This window comes from Thermobia domestica, chromosome 11 (assembly GCF_964235325.1).
Source record: "Thermobia domestica chromosome 11, izTheDome1.hap1.1, whole genome shotgun sequence".
Lineage (NCBI taxonomy): Eukaryota > Metazoa > Arthropoda > Insecta > Zygentoma > Lepismatidae > Thermobia > Thermobia domestica.
In genome coordinates this window covers 132254192-132277978 of record NC_137464.1, presented here as the reverse complement: position 1 = coordinate 132277978, position 23787 = coordinate 132254192, and the positions used below count along the sequence as shown (strand labels likewise).

Sequence of the window (23787 nt, the reverse complement as noted above, 5' to 3'; positions counted from 1 at the left end):
GTTATCAATTTCTGTAATCAAGGAAGGACTTCTCGGACACCCTGTATATTGGTTAATCCTTTGGAATTCACAATGTAAATATGATAAGAATTTTAAAAAATCTTTTTGAAATTCATGGTTTATTTTCGAGGTTTCATATTATTATCTGCATCAACTACTAATTAAATGAGCTTGTTGTTGTTGTTGCTGTAGAGAAGCAAAACAGTCTGCATTATCAGTTTAAAGCAAAATTTTCAAAAAAAAAAATCCCAAGCAAAAAAGCGAAGCAGAAAAAAACGAGTTTTTTCCAAAAAAGCCAGTTTTTTTCCGAGCCCTTGCATCTCTAACTACAAATAATAATAATAATATTTATTATTATTATTATTATTATTATTATTATTATTATTATTATTATTATTATTATTATTATTACAACACCGTGTATAAACATGAAATAGATGGTTAGTAAAGGAATACTAAAAGCTAGTTGACTGCCGACGTCGGTAGTCATGAAGTCTACAAGGCAAAGACATCGTTCATTACCCTAAGCTGTAAGCGTCGGTGGACTACAGATGGTCAACTATTGACCTCTCGCCAAAAATTGGTGGTCCCGCAGCGACAATCCGCGGTGGCCCCAGTTCCATTTTGAAAACTTTACTACCAGCGGCAGAGACGCGATGAAACGACAACGAACCACAAAATTATTCTCCCAAAATATGTTAAAATGCCTATGTGTGTGATTTGTTTATATTTAGGTGAGTCAAAAAAAAAAAAAAAACACAAAACAAATACCCCGGGGTGGACGCGAACTATCAATATTTCAGTTACTAAGCACGTGTTCTTCTGACTTCCCCACGGAAACAATAAAAAGCTTGCTTGTTGAGGGATAAATCATTGACGTCTTAATTTAGCCAATCAGACAAACCCCTACATCTCGAGTTCTAGGAGGTGATACCGTAAATCGTTTCAGATTTGTTGCTTTCTGGTGGGGTACTATCTATGTGAAAATTTGAGCATAATAGCCGACATGCATCTTCGGTGCCTCTTACCTTTAGTAAAATTTTAACCAGAGATGGTGTGAGTCAATGAAAATTTGATCCATGACCCACTATCACCCACCACCCAAATGACCCATTGGCCCACTCTGACCCATCATCCATCGTGATCCACTCTGACCCACCACCAACTATGAACCACTCTGAACCATTGTGACCAACTCCGACCCACCAACACCCATCGACATCAACTCTGACCCATGATCCACGTCCTCTTCTCCGGTGACTAAAGAGGCTACACTTGTAATAAAACAAGACTGTGAAATTATCACTTATCGGAGTTTGAATTTCTACCGTCAATGGCTCAAGCACCTCTCTGTTACAATACTGCTGGATCTGACCTTTACGATATATAATGGCAAAGCGTATCTCATCTTCCGAATTAAAATGAATTTAAATTCATCATATATAATTATTTCTTTGTTGCCTTACAGGCACATTTCAGTAGAAAATAGGATGCAATTTGAAAGTCTCAAATCAAGGAAAAGTAGACCAACGTAAAAAAGAAAGAAAAACTAATTTTCTATATAATTAAGAACCTGGAGTGCCACTCTTTATCTAATCTACCCCGAAAATTATGGATTCGACACTAATGTCGGTCTTTTTTTATAATTTTGATGTCAGCCCCTTTCATTTCTCCTAGGAGAGCAAACGGAAACTGCCACCGTTAGGACTAAATTTGGTCTTAAATGACATTAAAATTTTTACCAATTAATTTAGCGACCAGTGTTGCATTTAAAAGCTCGGCGCCCCTACGCACTTTTTCTCTCGGCGCCCTCAATAACTACATATTTCTCCACCCCTTCATCCCTAGCTTAAAAATAAAACTTAATTCGAATATGCTTAATTAGTGAATTTATTACAGTTAAATACCACTCACTACATGCTACAGCTAGAACTACGTAACAAAAAATGACAAATGTGAAACATATTCTGAATTATTTTTAGATTTCTTACGCTATTATTAAACATATTAGAATAGTAAAAGAGGATTGTTCATGAAATAGTATATTTGCTCTTGATTTTTAACTTTTTCATACGGAAAAAATTAAAATATTATTCAATTTTTCAACTTTGCACTCTGCAAATATGTTGCCCTCTAGGCAATGGGACTAATGTGAAATGTGGATTAATGTAGACTAATGGGAAATGGACACTCTTAGCGGCGCTGTCGATTCTAATATCGGTTGATTTCGATATTTTTATGTCGCTACGTAACCACCCTGGATGCTAATGGGAGCTTAATTGGACTGGAATTGAAAGTAGAACTATTCACCTAAGCGACCACGAAGCTATGAATTCGATACTAATATCGACCCGTTTCTAGCATTTTTGACATGTATCCCGACAGTACTCTTTACCAGACTGTAAGAAATATAGTTAAAATTGCGCTATATATATCAGAATTATGTTGAAACACACACATACATCCACTTTTATATTCTGTATAAATAGAGAGTGAGTGAGCGAGCAAGAGAGAGCTACTCAAGGCATCACCACTTCCACATTGCAAAAGCACGTATCAGGAATTGAATTGAAAATCTATGTAAAGACTTTCTACTGTGGCATGCTTCATAAGGACAATTCCAGTCTGCTCACGTGACCTTTGGGGTTCATGAATTTCTTGCGAGCGTTGCGACTTTGGATTCTCTGTTTAAACCCTCTGTTTATGCATCGAATAATTTTTCAAAAACATAAATGACATGCTGTATTATGAATGTTGAGAATTACCCTCTATATGACAAATACCTGCAAATAAATACACTACATGATTTATTTATTGCCATTGAACGAGTTTCTTAACTTGTATTTAACATTATCATATATATAATACCGAGCTACTGTGAACACCTACCTATTTCAGATGTTATATTTTAAACATAATTATTACTATATTCTGCAATGATTATGTTATATATATATACAACTGATGTATTTCATGTCATTATTTTATATAATTTTTCATGCATTGCGGAAAATATAATTTTTAAAAGAGCATTGACCCAGATGGGAATCGAACTCACTACCTTATGATTTGAAATCCGACAGCTTACCAGTGAGCTAACACAAGGACTTCTAGAAACATGCTTCTAGCGATGTATAACGGTTCTCAAGAAAATTAAGACATTCATATCCACTACAAACGCTGTTTTTGTTCTACTTTGACTATTATTTCAGTACTCAGGCGATAATTATGTTCTATGTCTTAACTTTGAGCATCCTTTTACATATGGAAAATTCGTTTACATATCTATATGTTCCATTACGTATGGAGAGCTAAATGACAAACAAGCATGTGCTGATATTAATACAAGGTTTCGAAATATTGTATCATTGAATATTTCAATCAATGTTGCTTTTTTTCTACACTTGATAACAAGTCTTATTATATTTAAAAGAAGAAAAAGACATCTGTAAACTTTTTTCCGATTGCAAAGGCTGGCTTGGAGGTTCGAACCTGGTTTACTTTTTTCCGAAGATACCCGAAGTTGGACTTTATTGGTGTTTTAAGGCAAAAATTTTCAAAGAATGCGCTCAACCTTTTTGAGACAAGGTGTACAAACTTCGAACAGAAACAGAGAGATCACGTGAAGTGTGTTTTATGGCACAATTTTTATTTTTATTATTATTATTATTATTATTATTATTATTATTATTATTATTATTATTATTATTATTATTAATAAGCGTGTTTAAAGACATTTGCTGCCCAAGAACATTACATAAAATGCTACTCAAGCTGAAGGGCAAAAGGAAGAAAGGACAACTTTTATTATTTTTTTATTTAGTAAAATGATTTGTAAGGAAACTGCTATAAACACCTTTTTTCTTTTCTGTATTAGGGGTATATATCCCTGCAACGGATTAAAATTTTCCCTATATAATTCTTTTAAATTTATTGGGTAACAATCTGAATCTTGTGTATCGGTAGGTATTTTATTTATGATACTACTTGAAAGGTTTCACACATTCGTAATGTCAGTGACCAATATTCCTAACGAAATCAACACTAAAATCATGTGTCTGTAGCCATTTCGAGCCCATGCTTTATGTCCATATGCTTGTAGATTCGACTCCCTGTGGGAAGGTCATTAGTAGGTTCGTTGTTCTAAAACTTACGATCCTATTTCAGCATTCAATTCGTACAACTATCGCTTAGTATTTACTACTACTACTACTACTACTACTACTACTACTACTACTACTACTACTACTACTAATCATCATCATCATCATTATCATCATCATCATCCTCCTCCTCCTCCTCCTCCTCCTCCTCATCATCATCATCATCATCATCATCCTCCTCGGCAAATGAAGTGGAAGCTGGTAAGGGTCGTGTTTTTCTCTGTGTGTATGTTTTTTTTCCTGGACATAATAAAAAGAAAACAACATACATTCCGTTTAATTAGCTAACGGTCAGTGACCTAACTTTGGTTAATATCATTATTGGACTTACGTGAATAAGAAAGACAGAGAATTTAAAGGAAAGCAAATCGAAGTTTTCAACGAAGATTCCATCCAGACGTATCAAAATACGAAACTCAAAGCATTCGTCTCTTCAATCATACAAGAAAAGAGCAGCTTTATTATTTCCTATAATTCGTTAAATATAGTTTCTTGTGTTAACATATTTCGTAACCACTTGAAGAAGTGATTCAATGATAATGCTGTTTAAGACAAATCCAATGTAAAATATATAAAAAGAAAAAAAATCGCAAACACAGCCAGGGGCAGAAAGGAAGGGATACAAAAGGTACACAGCTCGTTGTACGTAGCCTTGCTTCAAGGGAAACACACAAACCACAACCAATCTTCACCTGTCGTGTAGTATCTTACGAAGTTCTTACCCTTGAACGCGGGCAATGTTTCTGAACATATTGGAAATGGAAACTATCTATTTCTTTGAGTATACCCATATAAGTAGCTAATTTATGAGGGCGTGAATAGACAAATCTTCAGGACATAGCAACATCATTCAATAACTCGCAAATGTCAAACTCTTATTAAAAACAAAGAAACTACTAGAACTAACTTAATGGAACTGAACATTTAAAATGTCTGTAATCTCTATTCTTAAAACCAGTAACAGAGAGTGAAATAATCATCATAATAAAACAAATAAAAAAAAATCGAATTCAATTGATATTGATGAAATATCTAACAATTTAATGAAAATCTGTTACAGATATTTAATTAAACCATTATATTATCGTCAAATATTTCACTCGCCATAGAAACTTTTCCTGATTAACTTAAAATTACTAAAACCGTTACATAAATAGGTAAACGCAATGAAATAGAAAACTATAGATCGATGTCATTGCTACCCATAAGTTAATAGAAAAAATTCTAGAGAATATAATTTTCAATTGGCTAATGGATTTCATTTCTAAATGCTCTATTTTATCCAGCGCACAACATGGTTTCGTGAAAAGTGAATCCACTAAAACAGCCATTTTTCATTTTCTTGAAACCTGTAGAAAGTATTGAATAAGAGAGAATTATGTAAAGGAATATTTTTAGATCTAACAAACGCCTTTGATTTGGTAAATCGTAATATAAGGGGCGATCAACTGAAATCCGTTCAATGGTCATAATTCGTGAAATAAATTTTATTTTGAGCGGAAACTTTTACACTATCTAGAGTCGTCTATGGTTAGCGTGCAGTAAAAATATTGTTCAGAAGAAGTCACCATGAGCGATGAAACACTTGTCCAATTACAAGTCACTAACTTACAAATGCCGTCCATGTAAAATTTGGACGGCTGAGTATCAAACCAATCACACACAACGTCGTGAACCTCAGCGTCAGACTGAAATCTCTGACCTTTCAATGCTTTCTTTAAAAGCCCAAAGATGTGAAAGTCACAAGGTGAAAGGTCAGGGCTGTAGGGCGGGTGTCGCAAAATCAAACTTGGATGAAGCACCATGTCAGTATTCCTACACACGCTTTGCTCCTCGCCCGCTGGTATCTGACAAAACAGATTCCCCTTGTGCCACGTCCAATATATCATCCGGACCTAACCCCAGCAGACTGTTGCCTGATTTCCAAACTTAAAATCATTTAAAAGGATTGTGGTCGATTGTAAACCAGAGAGGAGATTCAGGACAATGCGACAAGAGACTTGTTCTCCATCCCAGGAAGTGCATTCCAGAAGGCTTTCCAAAAATAGAACAAAAGTTGGGAATGATGTATTGCCAATAGAAAAGACTATTTTGAGGGAGACAGTGCTTAAAATGTTGTACAATGACCAATAAAGATGTTATATCAGAAGTTCGGTTTCTTTTTGAACACTCTTCGAATATATTTAAAACTGTCATGTCCAATTTTGTTACATAGCCGATGAACGGATGCAATAAATCATGATTATGTGCCATATTGTTCATTTCTTCAAGAAAACCGTGGCTGTCGTTTATCTATTGAATTGCTGAGAATTACTACCATCCTTTGCAGAACTCAGGACTCATATTTTGATGCATATGTATTTTACTAACATCTTTTCCTCGTTTGGAATTTAACTCCAATTAATATATTTATTCGTTTTGAAGTGACAGGTTTTCAAATTCTTAAATTTCTGGGGGCCACGGTGGCTCAGTGGTAGAGCGTTCACCTCTGGTGCTTGGGGTCCCGGGTTCGATCCCAGCCCCCGCCGAGTGAACTTTGTGGTGGACAAACACCATGTGCGTGGGTTTTCTCGGGGTTCTCCCGTTTCCTCCCACTTTCTTCATTCCACCATTTCATTCATTACTCATCATCACCGTCTCCTTTAGCCTAACCGGCATAACCGTGGGACGTAGAACTCAAAGATTTCATTTTTTTCTTAAATTTCTGAGTTTTTCTAGATGATTTCACAGGACCTGATAAACCAGCAAGGATAAAGCGATGAAAAAATATGTTACGGATAGTTTACGTGTTTCCTAATTTAATAACTGATATTTAACCAAACACAGATGCTAAGCACATCATAGACATGTGATGAAAAATTATAAAAATCAAATAAATATGAAAAAGAATTCAAAGGTACATTAAGTACTTGGCTTGGTGAATCCTGGAGAAACCACATATTGTTGACAGTGAGTCATACACCACTTGAATAAAAGAAGCAACGGGTTTCAGCGTGTGGTGTCCTGACTATACATCCCTAATCTTGAAAATCGTCACTAGTCGGCTTAAGCCCTTCATGGAGGAAGTTCAGTACAAGAAAAAAATAGAATAATCTATGTTGTTGAAATTCCTTATATGAGTCACCTAGTATCAAAAGCCGCCAAATCTTTTTTTTTTTTTTTTTTTTTTTTTTTTTTTTTTTTTAATACAGAAATTGAGTTATATATCGTTTGTTCTAAAGGATGTTTGATCTAAAGGAATTCCATGGAAACAGTATTTTGTTTAAAAGCTTAGTATATCATACTAAAGACCTAGTTCAAATATGGGACTTCGTACATATCTATATGGAGAATCACTGCAGGTTTTGCAAAATTACTCGAAGCTAAGCTAAATAGATGTGGCAGATTTTGATACTGGGCGCCTCTTATAATTGACATATACTACTGGTGTGATTAGTATAAGCAGTCTTAGAAAATTAACATTACACTAAAGTGGAATATAGTATGTTACAACAAAACATTTGAATAAAAGTATGTTATGCTTATTCCTAGTATAAATATTCCCTTTTTTATATCAGTATATATGAATTCGTACTCAGTTTTGTGAATATTTTTAGGTAATGTTTCTGGGAGAAGTAGAAGAAATTTTAGATGTTATTGAACCATCACAGTTCGCTAAAATCCAAGAACCTCTCTTCAGGCAAATAGCGAAATGTGTTTCCAGTCCTCATTTTCAGGTAAATATAATTTAAATTATACGTAATTTCTTGAAGACTAAGTTGTTTGCAGCATAATTGTATCACTATAAAGATATTTTGCTTAAGGTTGATATCTGCAGTTGTTCTAGGAATATTGGATGTATACAAGTAGACATGCTGCTCGATCCCCACCCGATCCCTTATGAATGAACTCATCTTCCGCAAATATTGACACCTAGAAGTTCTTGCTACAAGTCAACAACTAAAGTTTTTCAAACACCTATAACTTGTTTATAGGTATGACCCTTGGTGGTTCATCTTTCTATTATTATGTGTGTCTACTGTGCGTGTATCGATTTAAAACGCGTTGGGGACCAGGACAAAGTAAAAGCTATAGTGAAGGTAGGGAGCATTCCCCTTTAGGCAACGATTCGCTGAATGTACACTCATGTTCAAAATTATTGTCGCATGTCTATAAATATGTTGTTGTAGGAACATAATTTGGTAACGAATTTGCCCGGTATTTCTTATAATGTTAGTATGTGTATAATCGGCAAAGACATGTATGTGGAAAATTTCATGTCAAAAAAGCAGTAAATAAGAACAATAAAACGAAAATCAAATTTTCTTGTCAATTTAGCAACATTTTGTTTTACTCATTCTAATTTTCGCATTTATAATTCTTTTCCTCTGAAAATTACCACAAATATACATTTCCCGATTATACACATAGTATTAGTATTAAAAGTACCCTGCGAAATCATTATCAAATTATATTGTTACAAGAAGACAGTTATAGATATGCGACAATCATTTTGGACATGAGTGTACATATGTTATGTTTTCTAAATCTTCTTTATGAATATCCTGCTTCTGGTTTGATGTTTCTGAGTATGAACATTTGAAAGTAACCATTTGAAATCTGCATTTTTCTTTTTCTGTCCTTTTTTATCTACTAAAAATCAGCCTGGCTCCAACGTCTTATCTTAAACCAAAAATTTAAAGACAATATTCTCAAGTCTCAATTCATGTATATTATGATGACCAGCTATACTGTTCTGTTACTGTACTGTACGCATAGTTATGAAAAGGAACAGTTAATACACTTTTTGTATTTTTATTCACTAGCCACTATTGGGCCATCACTGATTTAAAGCACAAATTAGTAAGGATACTCTTCGAAGGGTTTTCTTCGTAAAAGCTAATACTCCGTAAATGAAACAGTTATTGGATGTAAAAATGCAAGCGAAACACACGTCTGAGATAACTAAATTAACTTACTTACCTACTAACTTACTTCTTTCGTTCTTTCGTAGATCGCCCATATAATTAATTCTTTTGAATCTACTTGTTTATGATTTATTCTTAATTAATGCTAGACACCCCCAAGCAAAAATGGCTTAAGGTGCATATCGGCATGCAAAAGGTGTGCGCAAAAATGGTCCCAAAAGTGACTTATGGTCGTCAGTGAGCACTTTTGGGACCATTTTTGCGCACACCTTCCGGATGCCAATATGGTTTGTGACGATTTCATGAACTTCAGTTTTCGGAATGTTTAATATGTCGGCCATTAAACGAACACTTAATCGTCGGTGTGAGCTCAACAGTTCCCTCACTCGCGTGTCAGTTGTGGTGGTCGTGAATTCCCGTCCAACGCGATCCTCGTCGTCGATCTCTTCCTAGTCTTCCAAAAAGGCCTTGTGAAACCGAAACAGTTTCCGTAGCGGTCTTGCCAAGATTCACGCAAAACTTGATCGCAAATCTTTGTTCTAACGAGCGCTGCATTTTCAATTGCACAAGATCAATAAACAACCCTCACGGACAAGCCTATCGTCACTCTCCGGATACTCAGAGCACACTGAGCGACGGAGCGCTGCTTAGCTTGGTTCCCCCACTGCCAGTTTCAATCGGTTAGACCACGCTCAATAAATTACAGTCGCGTCACAATAAATTCACTGACTTTACTTTCAAGACAGACCTTGTAATTCTTAGAAGTGCTAACGAATTTGGTGACAGGTTTTGTTCTTTGCGTGGTATTTTGTTCTTCGCCCCATTCCCCATACAACTTTCATTAGATTAATATGCATTAGAATATTATAAGTTGTGAATAACGCACACTATATTCCGTAACATATATATATGAACCAACAAGTAAGCGTTAGGATAGGGGAAGAACTGACGGAAGAGAGTGCAATTGGAAGGGGAGTACGACAAGGATGCTGCCTCTCGCCAACACTATTTAATGTCTATCTAGAAGAGATAGTGAAAAAGAGTTTACATGATGATGATGGCATTTCGGTAGGAGGTAGAATGATTAGATACATAAGATTTGCAGACGACATGGCGCTTGTTGCTGAATCTGAAAAGAAAATCAATAAAATGTTAGAAAAAATGAGAAAGAGCTTTGAAGAATATGGGATGAAAATAAATGTTAGAAAGACAAAAGCTATGGTGATTGGAACGAAGGGGTCTGTGTCAAATATAAAAGTAGGAGGAGAGAAAATAGAACAAGTGAATAGTTTTCGATATCTGGGTATATTCTTATTAATAACATGAAGTGCGAACGTGAAATAAAAGCAAGGATAGGAATGGCGAAAGAAGCCTTTAGGAGGAAGAAAAGTCTGTTTTGTGGGACCTTGAATAAAGAGTTGAGAAAAAGACTCATAAAATGCTTCGTGTGGAGTGTTGTACTGTATGGGGCGGAAACGTGGACATTACGTAAAGGTGATGAAAATCGACTGGAAGGTTTCGAAATATGGGTGTGGAGAAGAATGGAAAGAATTAGTTGGGTCGAGCGGAAAACAATGAGAGTGTGTTAGAAATGGTGGGTGAGAAAAGAACACTTTTAGATATTATTAGGAAGAGGAAGAGAAACTGGTTGGGACATTGCCTAAAAAGAGATTGTATCATGAGGGACGTCCTAGAGGGTATGGTGGCGGGAAAGAGAGGGAGGGGGCGAAGGAGACTACAATTAATGGATGTATAAAAACAGGAAGATCATACGCGATGACGAAGAAGTTAGCGGAGGACCGTGGAGCATGGAAGCTTCTCAGCTGCGGCAAGTGACCTGCCAATAAAGGCAGAATACCAATGATGATGATAATGATGATATTCCGGTATTTTCGTTAGCTCTTCACCTTTTCAGTCCACATTTGGTTGAGTTTGCGGGACTCTGCTGTGCTACAACTGACAAGTTGGAAGAGCGATCTGTAGATTATAGAGATAACATAACCATCCCACCAATTAGTATAGGTATTAATACTACCTAATGACAAAAGTCATCTCCGATATTTCAATAACTTCAGGAGATACTAGTGAAAATTCAAAAACGAAATTTCCCATTTTTGTGTTTTCTAAGATATCTGATAGCCTCAGTTTGAAGGTATTGCCATGCAAGTGTCGCTAAATGATAAAAGCTTATTGCAAAGGCGTTTTATATATATCGGGTGTTGCAAAATAAGTGTTACATGTGAATTTTGCATGTTTCATAATCCTACCATGCACGCGCAAGGGATTCCCTAAAGAACGCAGGGAGTCCCGGAAAATATGCCAAATGAAAATTGCTCTAAATGATATGAATTGATAGAGTTTCTACCAGGCAACAATAATGCGTTTGCATCAAGTCGATATCTGGAACAAATACAAAATGGCGGACACCTTCATGCCCGTTGTGTGTGCTTGCATAATCGCCAGGTACGGATATCGGCCAACAGTGACGTCCTGAGTATTAAGTGTAGCGAATTAGTACTCAAATGCTCTAGAAAGACATCTGGAGTGTCGGTAGAGCACAACAGATGAAGCATGGTGATTCACTTGTGTGGAAACACGTTAGGAAAAATGTCCAGAAATGCAATCATACTCAGTAAACGTGAATCCAAAGCTTCGAAAATGTAAGGAATACAACAAGAACATGAAAACCATTGCCAATTCACCAATAATATTCCCTCAAACCGATGCAATATGTCCATGGTTGCATACTAATACGGATGCAACAACTGAAGCCAAGTTGAAATTGTACAAGGGGACTCACAAGGAAACTGGGGAAACTAAAGGAACGTCACTAGTGGGATCGCATGATCGCTATTGAAATGTGGCAAATGTGTATGTTGATATCGACATGTAACTAATGGAGAAGTGTTAACATATCCCACTGCCGCTGAGAAACCGTCCCCCGTGGGGAAAAATAGGAAACTAACGTTCTAAATTCTGCTATTACATCTGGTGCACTTTCTGGTAAACTGTAACTAGAACATGAATGTATCAATGTCTCCTCTTTTCTAAGATGTCTCTCACTCGACACATATGGAAAGAAATCTCTAAATTCATGGTTCAAATTCTGATAGAACGTGAAAGTAGCAAACTTGTATATTGCCCTCCGTTTTCTGGGTAATATGACGTACTCGAAATATACGAAAATACCTCCAGAAATTCGTATCTTGCACACACTGCACATACCAGGACAAAGAGGAAAATGAACCAATTTGGCACATGTATCACTACTGCTTGAACACCATACAAATGGAAAATAAAACGACATGAGAAACAAATCAAAACAAAAAAAAGTCTGAAAGCTCTGTAAAAGCCATCCTTTCTGATGGTTCCGTACGACTCAGTGACAGCTTAGTGTGAAATTGCTACCATGAAAGGGACGACCACAAAGGCAAATAATAATAATAATAAAACTAAACATAATCATAATAATCATAATAGGATGTTAGAAGAACTACATATGAAAATGACGCTATGTAGTCAGAATAGATTGATAACGATTTCAGCTATGTAATACAGAAAGCGCCACTAGAGGCATGGGAAGTGTACCTATGTCTGCTGTGACGTATTAGCGTTGGTGAATACACCCAGCAACTGTTTTTAGTCGACAGTTGATCGTCTTGTACGTCCTTCATTTTGTTGTTCTGAGTTTAGTCTGGCTTGTGTGTGTCGTTGAATTGCGCCAAGGAGTATTCTACCGTCAGTGCGTATTTCGGTGTTTCTTTTGGGTTTGTGCGTGAACACCTATGTGACATTACGTGGGTGCGAATCAAAATAGTTGTCATTTGTCACTGGGACGCAATTTTCCCCCCTCCCGTGTTCATCAGCTCTGGAACAGGATAATGGCGGAATACTCTACCCACGAGCTCGCCGATATGCATCTCATCTACGGGGAGGCACACCAAAACAGCCGTCAAGCACGCCGTGTGTATCAAAAACGCTTTCCAAATAGGCAGCTACCAGCACATACACTTTTTGCACGATTTGATGCTCGACTCCGTGAAACTGGCTCGCTACTACCTCGTAAGTGGGATTGTGGAAAACCTCGCACTGTGCGCACTGTGCAATTTGAAGAGGAGGTGTTGGATGCGATATGGGACGATACTGACACTGGCACACGTGCTATTGCTCAGCCGAGACAAGCCCATCATACTAATGCGTTCTGCGTTCTTCAGGAAGAGGGTTTGTACCCATACAAATTGCAGAAGGTGCAGCACATACTACCTACGGACTTTCCCAAGCGGATGGATTTTTGTCAATGGTATCTGCAACAAACACATACCATTCCAGATTTTCCAACAACAGTGTTGTAGACGGATGAGTCAATGTTTTCTAGAGATGGCATCTTGAATAGCCACGAGAGTCGCGTCTGGGATATGGACAATCCCCACGCAATACTTGTGCGCCATCATCAACACAGGTTTGCAGTGAATGTGTGGTGTGGAGTCGTAGGTGACCATTTGATAGGCCCGTACATTTTGGCTACTATCTTGAATGGTGGGAATTATCGTGTGTTCCTTCAGGACGTATTGCCAGAACTTTTAGAAGACGTGCCGCTTGCAGATAGACAACGTATTTGGTTTCGGCACGACGCTGCCTCCGCACATTTTGACCGGGAAACCAGGGCCGTACTCAACATTTTTGGTGATCACTGGATTGGCAGGGGTGAACCTCATCCGTGGCCACCTCGGTCACCCGACCTCACACCAGTGGATTTCTTTTTGTGGGGAGAAATGAAACGGCTTGTGTATGACACCACCGTGGAAAGTGCTGAGGAACTCGTTGCTCGCATCAATGCCGCTGCTGGGACCGTTAGTGATATGCCACATGGATTTGCGCCTACCAGACAAGCCGTGCTTCGCCGGTGCCATCTTTGTATTGACGTCAATGGCGAACACTTCCAACAACGTCTTTTAATATTATAGTGTTTGTGAGGCTTTCTCCGTACTGCATAGTTTCTTAAAGTGCATGGTACAAGCTACAAATAGTGCAGATCCTGAAGCTTATTGTTAATTTTTTTCTTATTGTTAATTGTTCTGTGTCCCCCTTTCTTAAGCTCATTTTCTTTTCTTTCTGATGCTATTCTAGCAGTAGTGGGACCTGTGCCGATTTGTTTTATTTATTCTGCGTTGAAATGTGCACTGTACAAGTTTGCGGCTTTATTTTCCTATATTTTGAGTGCGTAATATTGTCCCAGAAGAAGTGGGACGTGCTAACATGTTGCTACTTTCAAGTTGTATCAGAATTTGAACCATGTATTTTAGAGAATTATTTCCCATGTTTCGAGTGTGGGACAATGTTCCAGACGAAGGGGGTCATGGATTCAATTGTGTTCTATTTACGTTGTACCAGAATGTGACTTATGTGTACTAGAACATATTACAGTTATTCTCCTATGTTTCGAGTGTGGGACAGTGTTCCAGTATAGGTGGGACATGGATATAATTGTGTTCTTTTTACGTTGCACTACAATACGAACCAAATGTAATAGCAGAATGTACAAAGTTAGTTTCCTATTTTTCCCACATGGGACGATATCACAGCCAGGCCCGTGCTGGCCCACCGGGACGTGTCCCGGTGCGCCCTCCGAAATATCACAATATAAATAAAGGTACAAGATTTTAGTAATAAATTCTTATAGTTTTATTGGTAAAGAACCCGTGAAAGGTGCAGTGTGCCCTTTAAATTAGGCGCCCTTGCGAGTCCACATCAAAGATGAACGATTTTGTTTACTCTTCTGTATACCACAGTTCTGTACAATAAATACATACAGTTACTTTTGATAAAGAATCCGTGAAAGGTACAGTGTGCCTTCTACATAAGGCGCCCTGCAAAACATCACATTATAGATAAGTGGTTTTAGTTATCCTGTGTGCCAGCTTTGTATAATAAATTCGAATAGTGATTGCTAATAAAGAAGCTGTGAAAAATACAAGGCGCCATTTACATGAGATGCACTGCGAAATATCACCTTTTTTTTTAAATTTTATTCTTCTGTATTTCAGTTTTGTATTATAAATTCATACAGTTGCTATTGGCAGAGAACAGGTAAAGAGTACAAAAATATTATAAAGTTATGTAGCTATAAAACGAAACAATGCAATACATCAAGAATAGTTCGGATAGTCAAACGTACGATGCATTCATGAAATACTACACTGACACTAGTCTCTAATTTACGATTTTTACGGCATCGAAGTTTTCACAGTCTTAATATGCATCCATATATCCGAGCATATTGATTGTTCCTGTGTACTTTAAAGCAGTGTTCGGGTAATCAGTACCTATTGTAATTCTGAAATATAGCTACTTATATATTAATTTCCGTAAAATGTTGACAGGAAGAGAACATTTTACGGCACGGCGCGTCCTCAGGTTGTGGATCGAGGAGAAGGCCTCTGGGATATAGAGGTTAGCTGAGAATATACTGAATAAGCAGTCGCGGACAGACAGACAAGGGGTGATCCTCCAGCTTGGGGATTTGATATGGGGCTAACAACTCATCCTGTTAAAGAAAAAAAGAGGTTGTTCAGATATTCGCAGAATCCTCGGATCAGAACTGATAACTTGGTACGAACTCAGCAAAGTAAAATCGACATGAGAAATGGAACATGGAAGATAAGAAGTCTCTATAGGGCAGGCGCGTTAAAATGTGTAACGAATGAGTTTAGAAATAGAGGATGGACCTTGTGGGATATCAGGAAGTTAGATGAAAAGCAAATGAGGAGTCAAGTCGGGAAATTTTACGTTCTTTTACGGGGAATGAATTAAAACTTACCAACTAGGATCAGGGCTTTTCGTTCACAAACGAATAAGTAATATCAGCAATTACATGGGTTGAATTTGTTAATGATAGATTTTCTTTTACTTCTCTTAAGGGTCGGTGCTGTAATATTATTGTTTTAAATGTACCGTACATGCCCAACAGAAAATAAGGATGACAATAAAAAAAAGTTTTTACGAAAGAATAAAATGGGTATTTGATCATTTCCTGCAATACCATATAAAAATTGTTAGGCGGTTTCAATGCGAAGGTAGGACGAGAGGGTATTTTCAAACCGGTTATAGGGAATAAATGTCTGCATAAGGAAGGTCATGACAACGGCGTTAGACTCTTGAACTTTGCAACATCCAGAAACCTTATTGTGATGATTACAAAATTCCCACATCGCGACGTTCATAAATATACTTGAACCTCACCAGACGGAAAAACACATAATCAAATCGATCGCGTTTTAGTAGATAGAAGAAAACAGTCTAGCACAACTGATGTTCGGTCGTTCAGAAGAGTTGATTATGATAATAAGAGAGAGACTATCGTTGAATAAAGGAAATATTCAATATCTGAAAATGGAGCAGTTTAATTTAAAGAAATTAGAGGGGAGACAGATTGAAGTGTCGAATAGATTCGCGGTTTTAGAAGATTCGGAGTTCACTAGTGTTCAGGATACTTGGTTGAATTTAGAGAAAACATTAAGATTTCGGCAAAAAAAAATATTGGGACATGCAGAAATACGTAGGAAGAAAGCATGGTTCAACCAGGAATGCACTAAAGTAGCTGAGAAGAGAAAACAGAAGAAACAGCGTTGGCTACAAAATTCGAACGAAATAACTACACAAAATTTCGCAGATATAAGGCGGGAAACTTCCAAAACTTTCAGAACAAAGAAACGCGATTTTCAGAAAGCTAAAATTAAGGAACTTGAAGATAATAGTAAAAATAAAAACATTCGGGACATGTATAAGGGAATCAACGAATTTAAGAAAGGCTATCGTACTTGTATATTAAAGCAGGGCCTAAAATTCAATGAAATCACAGCTCCACACTGGTAAAAATTTTATATAGTATAGAAAAACTAGTTCAGTCAGCATTTGTTTTGACATATAATCAGTGTTCTGTCCAGTACATCATGTATACCTTCGACCAAAAAATATTATTATTATTATTATTATTATTATCTTCATCCACGTATACCAAATCAATTTTACTATATAGGCTGGTATTGTTAGAATTAAATAAAAAAATAATTACATATTTAATTTTACTTAATTCTAACAATGAGAACTAATAGCAAACTTCATTTGTTATGTATCTCTGAAAGTACGTTTTATTCTGCTTATGTTTTCTTGCAGCAAAAAAAAAAATCGTAACCAGATGTCTGGGATCATCACCAAAATCACATTTCCCCCCCCCCCCCACACACACACACAGACAGACAATATATTCACGATTGCAAATTATCTGTTAGCAGTTACTTTATGTTTATATGTTACATAAAAAGTTATTTTCGTCTGCTTAAAGTGCATGTAGCTCCAGCTTTATCGAATATTAATGTAGCAAAATTATCGCTCTTATTATTGGGACGAACTCAATGCAATAAACAGAATTTAAAGGATTTATTTCCAGAGGAGTTTTGGACCAGGAATGATTGCTATTATGAACCTTTATATTCTTCTTCACATATAGCTAAATGAATAATCTTCGCATCTTTATTCTGAACTAAAATAACTAATAATTTTAAATTGAGACTGATATGGCGGTCTAGTTAAGGTTGAACTGTGGTATATCAGTGCTAGGCGTACTCCCGACTGCCGTACATGTGCCGTACAGGTTCGTCAGTGTCGAATCTGAACATGAAATTAACAACTGGTACCACTATCACTATCGGATTTAGCAGCTTTCATTATTTATCTATAAATTAACTTACATTAATAACTTAGCCATGTTGGTTCCCCCCCCCCCCTTCTACCAGTATAATAACCTTTTGTGGTGATACTTTCAAATTCTCAGGATCACCGTGACAAGGCGAAAATGTATAGCGAAAATGGTATGGCAATTTTCAAAAGCAATTAGTAACAGCTGACTGGTATTTCAAACATCAATTATCCCTAATTATATTTTTCTAAAGATAAAACTCATGTACTAAACAAGTCAGGCCAAAACCCTGTGGAGACTGTTCCCAGTTCAAATGTTTAACTTTATGACTTAAGTACCATGGAAATTAAAAATATTTGTGTGTGTGTGTTGAACATCGCTTATTAAATCTTAAACTCTGGGTAAAATAAACTAGACGTAGCTGACGTTTGGCGCAGCCAGGTATAAGTATTTCACTATAAACATTGTAAATTCCGCGTAATACTATCATTGATATGGGATTGGGAACTGACAAATACTGTTCAACCTGATGAACTTATTGTGATTTACCAATTACCATATTATGGTCACCGTATTAAAGAGGTAAAACTGATTCAAAAGTTAAGCCCTGCCAATGCTGGCAAAGCCCTCGCACAGCTCCCGTGACGTGCACATAGTCAAAAAGTATTTATTTCTTGCTTTTTTTTTAAAAAAAAGGGGGAAATGTGATTTTCTGTTTGACGACTTAGGAATGGGTTTTCAGATTTGACAGGTATTATACTTTTTGCGTTTGTATGTTATACAGTCAAAAATTCAGATTTTTAACTATTATCATATAGATTTTAGTAATTTTGCACTTATTGTGTTTTTGCACTCACATTGACATATGTTGTTTTCAGCCTGTAAAAACACAGTAAGTGGCATTTCTTGAAGTAAAACCGTTAAAAAATACCTAACAATATTTAACAACACTTGTAAACTCAACATAGGCCTATCATTTTGAATATATATATATATATATAATGTGTGTGTGTGTGTGTGTATGTATTATAGGTTCATAAAAGCGATACAGGGGTACTAGTCTACAGCATTCTACTTACTCCCCATTATCACTGCAGCATACCCAAAACGATGGAAAGTAATGACGAAGAAACAGAAACTGATGTTACGTTTCTTATATCAGTAGGCGTACCTATTTTTAGGGATCCCTCCACGTGGGGCGTCGTTTTCCGCACTTAACATCGCCGGGACGCAGTCCTCCACTAAAATTCCGCCCCGCACCTTACCCGCACTTAAAATTGCCGCGCAAATACGTGAAAAAAAATAAAAATACTCCAAGTTGGTGAAGTACTTCTCCACTGACAAGACCATGTACTCTTTTCGCCAACATGCCCAACTTGGCTCAAATTTACTGCGTTATAGGCTACTGCCTACTCTACCTGCTCATACTGCTGACTGTGAGCGCGATTTCTCAAAACCGGGTAATATTTAGTCAGTAGTGGGTGCCCACGCTAAGAAATTCCTGGAGGGACTTCTGTATAATTTTTGTGAGGCTTTGAATTCCAATGCTCCATATAAAAATAAATAGACCTAATGTCCAACGCCCAGCAACATGGAAAATTGAATACCCTATGCTGCTTGTTAAAGTACCGGTAAATCAACTAAAGGAACATTAGCTTACCTTTTGTTTATTTCCTTCTTCTGTTCTATTTTCGTTATTGTTTCTAAAGTAATGAAATTACTTTACCAAAGACAACAATGCATCGTCACCAAACAGCGAACACTGATATATATACAAAAGAATTAACCCGGGCAGGCTAGCGAGATTTTTTTCCCATGAAACATAAGAACGGATAATATTTCCTGGGTTATGATTGGTTGTTGAGAGTCTACGGTGCTTCGGCTAAATTTTTGGCAGTTATTGATGTATTTTATCTCTGGTAGTCCATATTTCTATAACTGATTCAAAGGATCGTGTAATTTTTATCTACAAAACAACACATTTCTTTATATCGGAAAAGTGTAATGTTCTATTGGAACAACAGATAAACGTGCAGTTAGTTGCATATTTTAAAACTATATGAATGCAACCGAAAACGTTTGAAAACTAAATGTAGTTAAAACTTTCCTTCACCTCAAAATTGGCAATGGTTTTCCCTGCCATCTAGGAGACGCCTATACGTATTAACTATGGCTTAATGTCATATACTTGCAGTTATATGGAATTGAGTAACTCATTGCATAATGAATGTATTGAATCAGTAAGACTTAGTTTGACACACTAAACGCGTTTAAGTGCATAATACGAGAAAAGTAAGGTACTTACATTAATACCACTCCACACTTTAAGAATTATAGTTCCACACTCCTTTCCTGCAGTTCCACAAAGTGTGGAGTACTCCACTCAATTTTAGGCCCTGTATTAAAGAGATCTGACGGTACAGTTCTCACGGACACGGATAGCATCTTAAATAGATGGAAAGATTTCTTTGACGATTTGCTTAGCACATAGCCAAAAATTAGTGTGCATGGAGAAAGTGAAATGCATACAGCATAACCGTATATTCCAGAACCTAATCAGACAAATAGAAATCGCTATTAAAAAAATAAAGAAACGCACATCTCCGGGTGTAGACGAAATTCTGGTTCACTTAATTTTAGCTTGGAGGGGATTGTAGAGCAAGATACACAAACTCATTCTCCTTATCTGGAACAAGGAGGAATTACCATAAGAGTGAAAAGAATCAATCATTGTTCCAGTTCAGAAGAAAAGCAACAAAACTGATTTAATAATTATTGAGGCATTTCTCTTCTGTCAACATCCAATAAATTTTCTACACATTATATTAGCAAGATTGACTCCATACACAGATGAAATTATTGGAGATTATTAGAGCGGATGGGTAAAATCGATCAACTATCTACCAGATATTTACTATTCAACTAATACTAGAAAAGAAATGGGAATACAATATTCTGGCACATCAATTATTGACTTTAGACTAGGGTAGGAGGGAAACATTGTACAACATGCTTACAGAATTTGCAATACCGAAAAAGGTAGATTAATTAAGATGTGTTTAAATGAATCCCAAAGTAAGGTTCGAGTAGAGAAATTCTTGTTCACGAGCTTTCACGTTGAGAATGGCCTGAAAGAAGGAGATGCGTTGTCGCTATTATTATTTAACTTTGTTCTGGAGAACGCTATAAGGAAAATCAAAGACAGGAATCAGGTCCTAGAACTGAATTGTATTTACCAGGTTATGGCGTATGCTTATGATGTAATAGGGTATGATAGAACAATAGAAAGGAATGCAGAAATCTTACTTAACGCTAGCAGAGATATGGGCTTAAAAGTAAATGCAGAGAAAACTAAATAAATGCAAGTTTGTCGGGATCGTAATACTGCATTTTATGGATGCGTTAAAATACCAAATAATATTTTCTTTCGACAAAGTGGATACTTTCAAATATCTAGAATCGTTATTAACAGACCAAAACCATAATCACAAAAAAATTGATGGCAACTAAGAGCAGGGATTTCGTGTTATTATTCAGTTAAAAACTTTTGTTGTCGCGAATTCTGTTGAAGAATTTGTAGCTTAAAATATAAAACGATAATCATGGTTGCGAAACATTGTCACTGACTCTGAGGGAAAATCGCAGACTGATAGTATTTGAAACAAGTTTCTTAAACCAATATTCAAACTCCAAGAGGAACGGGGAATGGGGAATGGCAGAAACTCCATAACGATGAACTGCATACTTTTATACCGTTTACAAAAACATTGTTAGGGTCATCAAGTCTAGGAGGCACAAATTAGCTATTTACGTTAATACTAAAGCAAATTTGGCGATGATTTTGATATAGAAAGGCATCTATACTTTCTTTCAAAGAATATATATATATATATATATATATATATATATATATATAATATATTTAAACCCGTTTGTATGGGCGCCCTTTTAGTAGACTTGTCCACCGCCCTCATTAGTATCCCAGCACGGCCCTGATCACAGCTGTAGTGGGACATGTTAACATTTTTCCATTAGCTACATGTCGATATCAACATACACATTTGCCACATTTCAATATCGATCATGCGATCCCACTAGTCACATTCCTTTAGTTTCCCTAGTTTCTTTGTGAGTCTTGGCCTCAGTTGTTGCATCCTTATTGGCATGCAACCGTGCACATTATATTGCATCGGTTTGAGGGAATATTATTGGTGAATTGGCAATGACTTTCGTGTTCTTCTTGTATTCCTTACATTTTTGACGCTTTGAACTCACGTTTATAGAGTATGAGTGCATTTCTGGGCATTTTTCCTAACGTGCTTCCACACATGTGAATCACCTTCCTTCATCTGTTATGCTCTACCGACACTCCAGATGTCTTTCTAGAGCATTTGACTACAAATCCACTACACTTAATACTCAGAACGTCATTGTTGGCCAGCATCCGTACCTGGCGATTATGCAACCACACACAATGGGCATGAAGTTGTCCGCCATTTTGTATTTGTTCCAGATATTGACTTGATACAAATGAATTATTGTTACCTGGTAGAAATCCTGTCAATTCATATCATTTAGAGCAATTTTCATTTGGCAGATTATCCGGGACTCCCTACGTTTCTTTAGGGAATCCCTTGCGCGTGCATGGTAGGATTGTGAAACATGCAAAATTCAATTGAGCTGGTATGACTTCTTCAGTGAATTTTTTACCCGCCCTCTTTACGTTGGATAGTTTCCGAACTATTGGCGTCCGAAAGTCATTTTCCCACGCTTTCGGCATCTTGTAGATCCGAAACTATGTCCGATAGTCGAAAGTTCAAGCGAACTTTTTTCTTGTCTCAGTGGCAGGAGTCACCTCCGAAGAGTTCTAACACTTATTTTGCAATACCCGATATATATATATATATATATATATATATATATATATATATATATATATATATATATATATATATATATATATATATAGAGAGAGAGAGAGAGAGAGAGAGAGAGAGAGAGAAAGAAAGAAAGAAAGAAAGAAAGAAAATGTTCAAAAGTAAAAATTCGTTGTGCTAAAATACTGGAAAGCTAACGCACCCTTCAGCAGTAGCGTCAGGATATCTTGAGTACTGCCTAACAATGAAGTCACATCTTGGCAGAACATAATGTTCGGAAGATAGACAAAATACGCTACGAGTTTTTTTATGAGTATTTTTCTATTGGGCACTTGCATATGTAATCGATTTTTGGGTACTTAAGGAAACCTAACTTTGTGCCCTACATGAATTATAAAATCTGCGAGCATGAGCTAGTATATAGAATTTATTAAGTTACCCTAAAACATTTTGCATATCAGTATCAACAACCAGTTACCAAACCACGATAAAACTATGAATCTCATGGTAATAAAACTCAGCAGGACGTGAAAGAAATCGTCCGGCATTTCATCTCGTCGAGGTTTCGGAACCTTCATTCCTGCTGGTGGTTTTCTAACGAATATAACAAATGGTAATCTGAAATTGAAATGTTAAAGGAATATAGGAATGTCGTGCCCTTTATCTTCGAGTTACACATGTCCTGAGCATCATATGACTTCATGTTGTTATGAAGCAGAATAACACCTCTTCGAGTCAAGTTTATAGGCACGCATTCCAATTACTGCAAGTAAGCAGTTACATTGATCGTCTGGCTATGTGTTAACAGTTTGTGATGCACGATACCACGATTCCACCAACACAGAGCCTTTTGTTGATGCAGTAGAGTCCTAATTTTGGTCGTTTAAGGAAAATAAATTGTCCCGACACGATTAAGCCCTATGAACTAAATGACACAGACGATTAATGAAAGTGAATGCGTAGGGAAGAACTGGTGGAATGGAAATTTCGGAGGAAAGAGGGACCCCCGAGAAAATCCATCTACACTATCCACCATACTTACATGACCTCGGATGGAATCAAAAGCCTGCAGCACCAGAGATGAATGCTCAGCTATTGACTCACCATGTTTTCCGAAAACAAATTATTATGTTAACTAAAAGACC

General features: G+C 36.7%; 1 protein-coding gene across 4 annotated transcripts in view; it reads left to right on the top strand.

Annotated features, from left to right (window-relative positions):
• wdb (serine/threonine-protein phosphatase regulatory subunit widerborst) overlaps window positions 1–23787 on the top strand; it is a 426118-nt gene that overhangs the window by 350826 nt on the left and 51505 nt on the right. For all 4 annotated transcript variants that reach the window (XM_081731142.1, XM_081731143.1, XM_081731140.1 and 1 more), the window contains one exon: window positions 7760–7879. In XM_081731142.1, the coding sequence (XP_081587268.1) occupies window positions 7760–7879 (120 nt within the window). The remainder of the gene's footprint in view (window positions 1–7759; window positions 7880–23787) is intronic.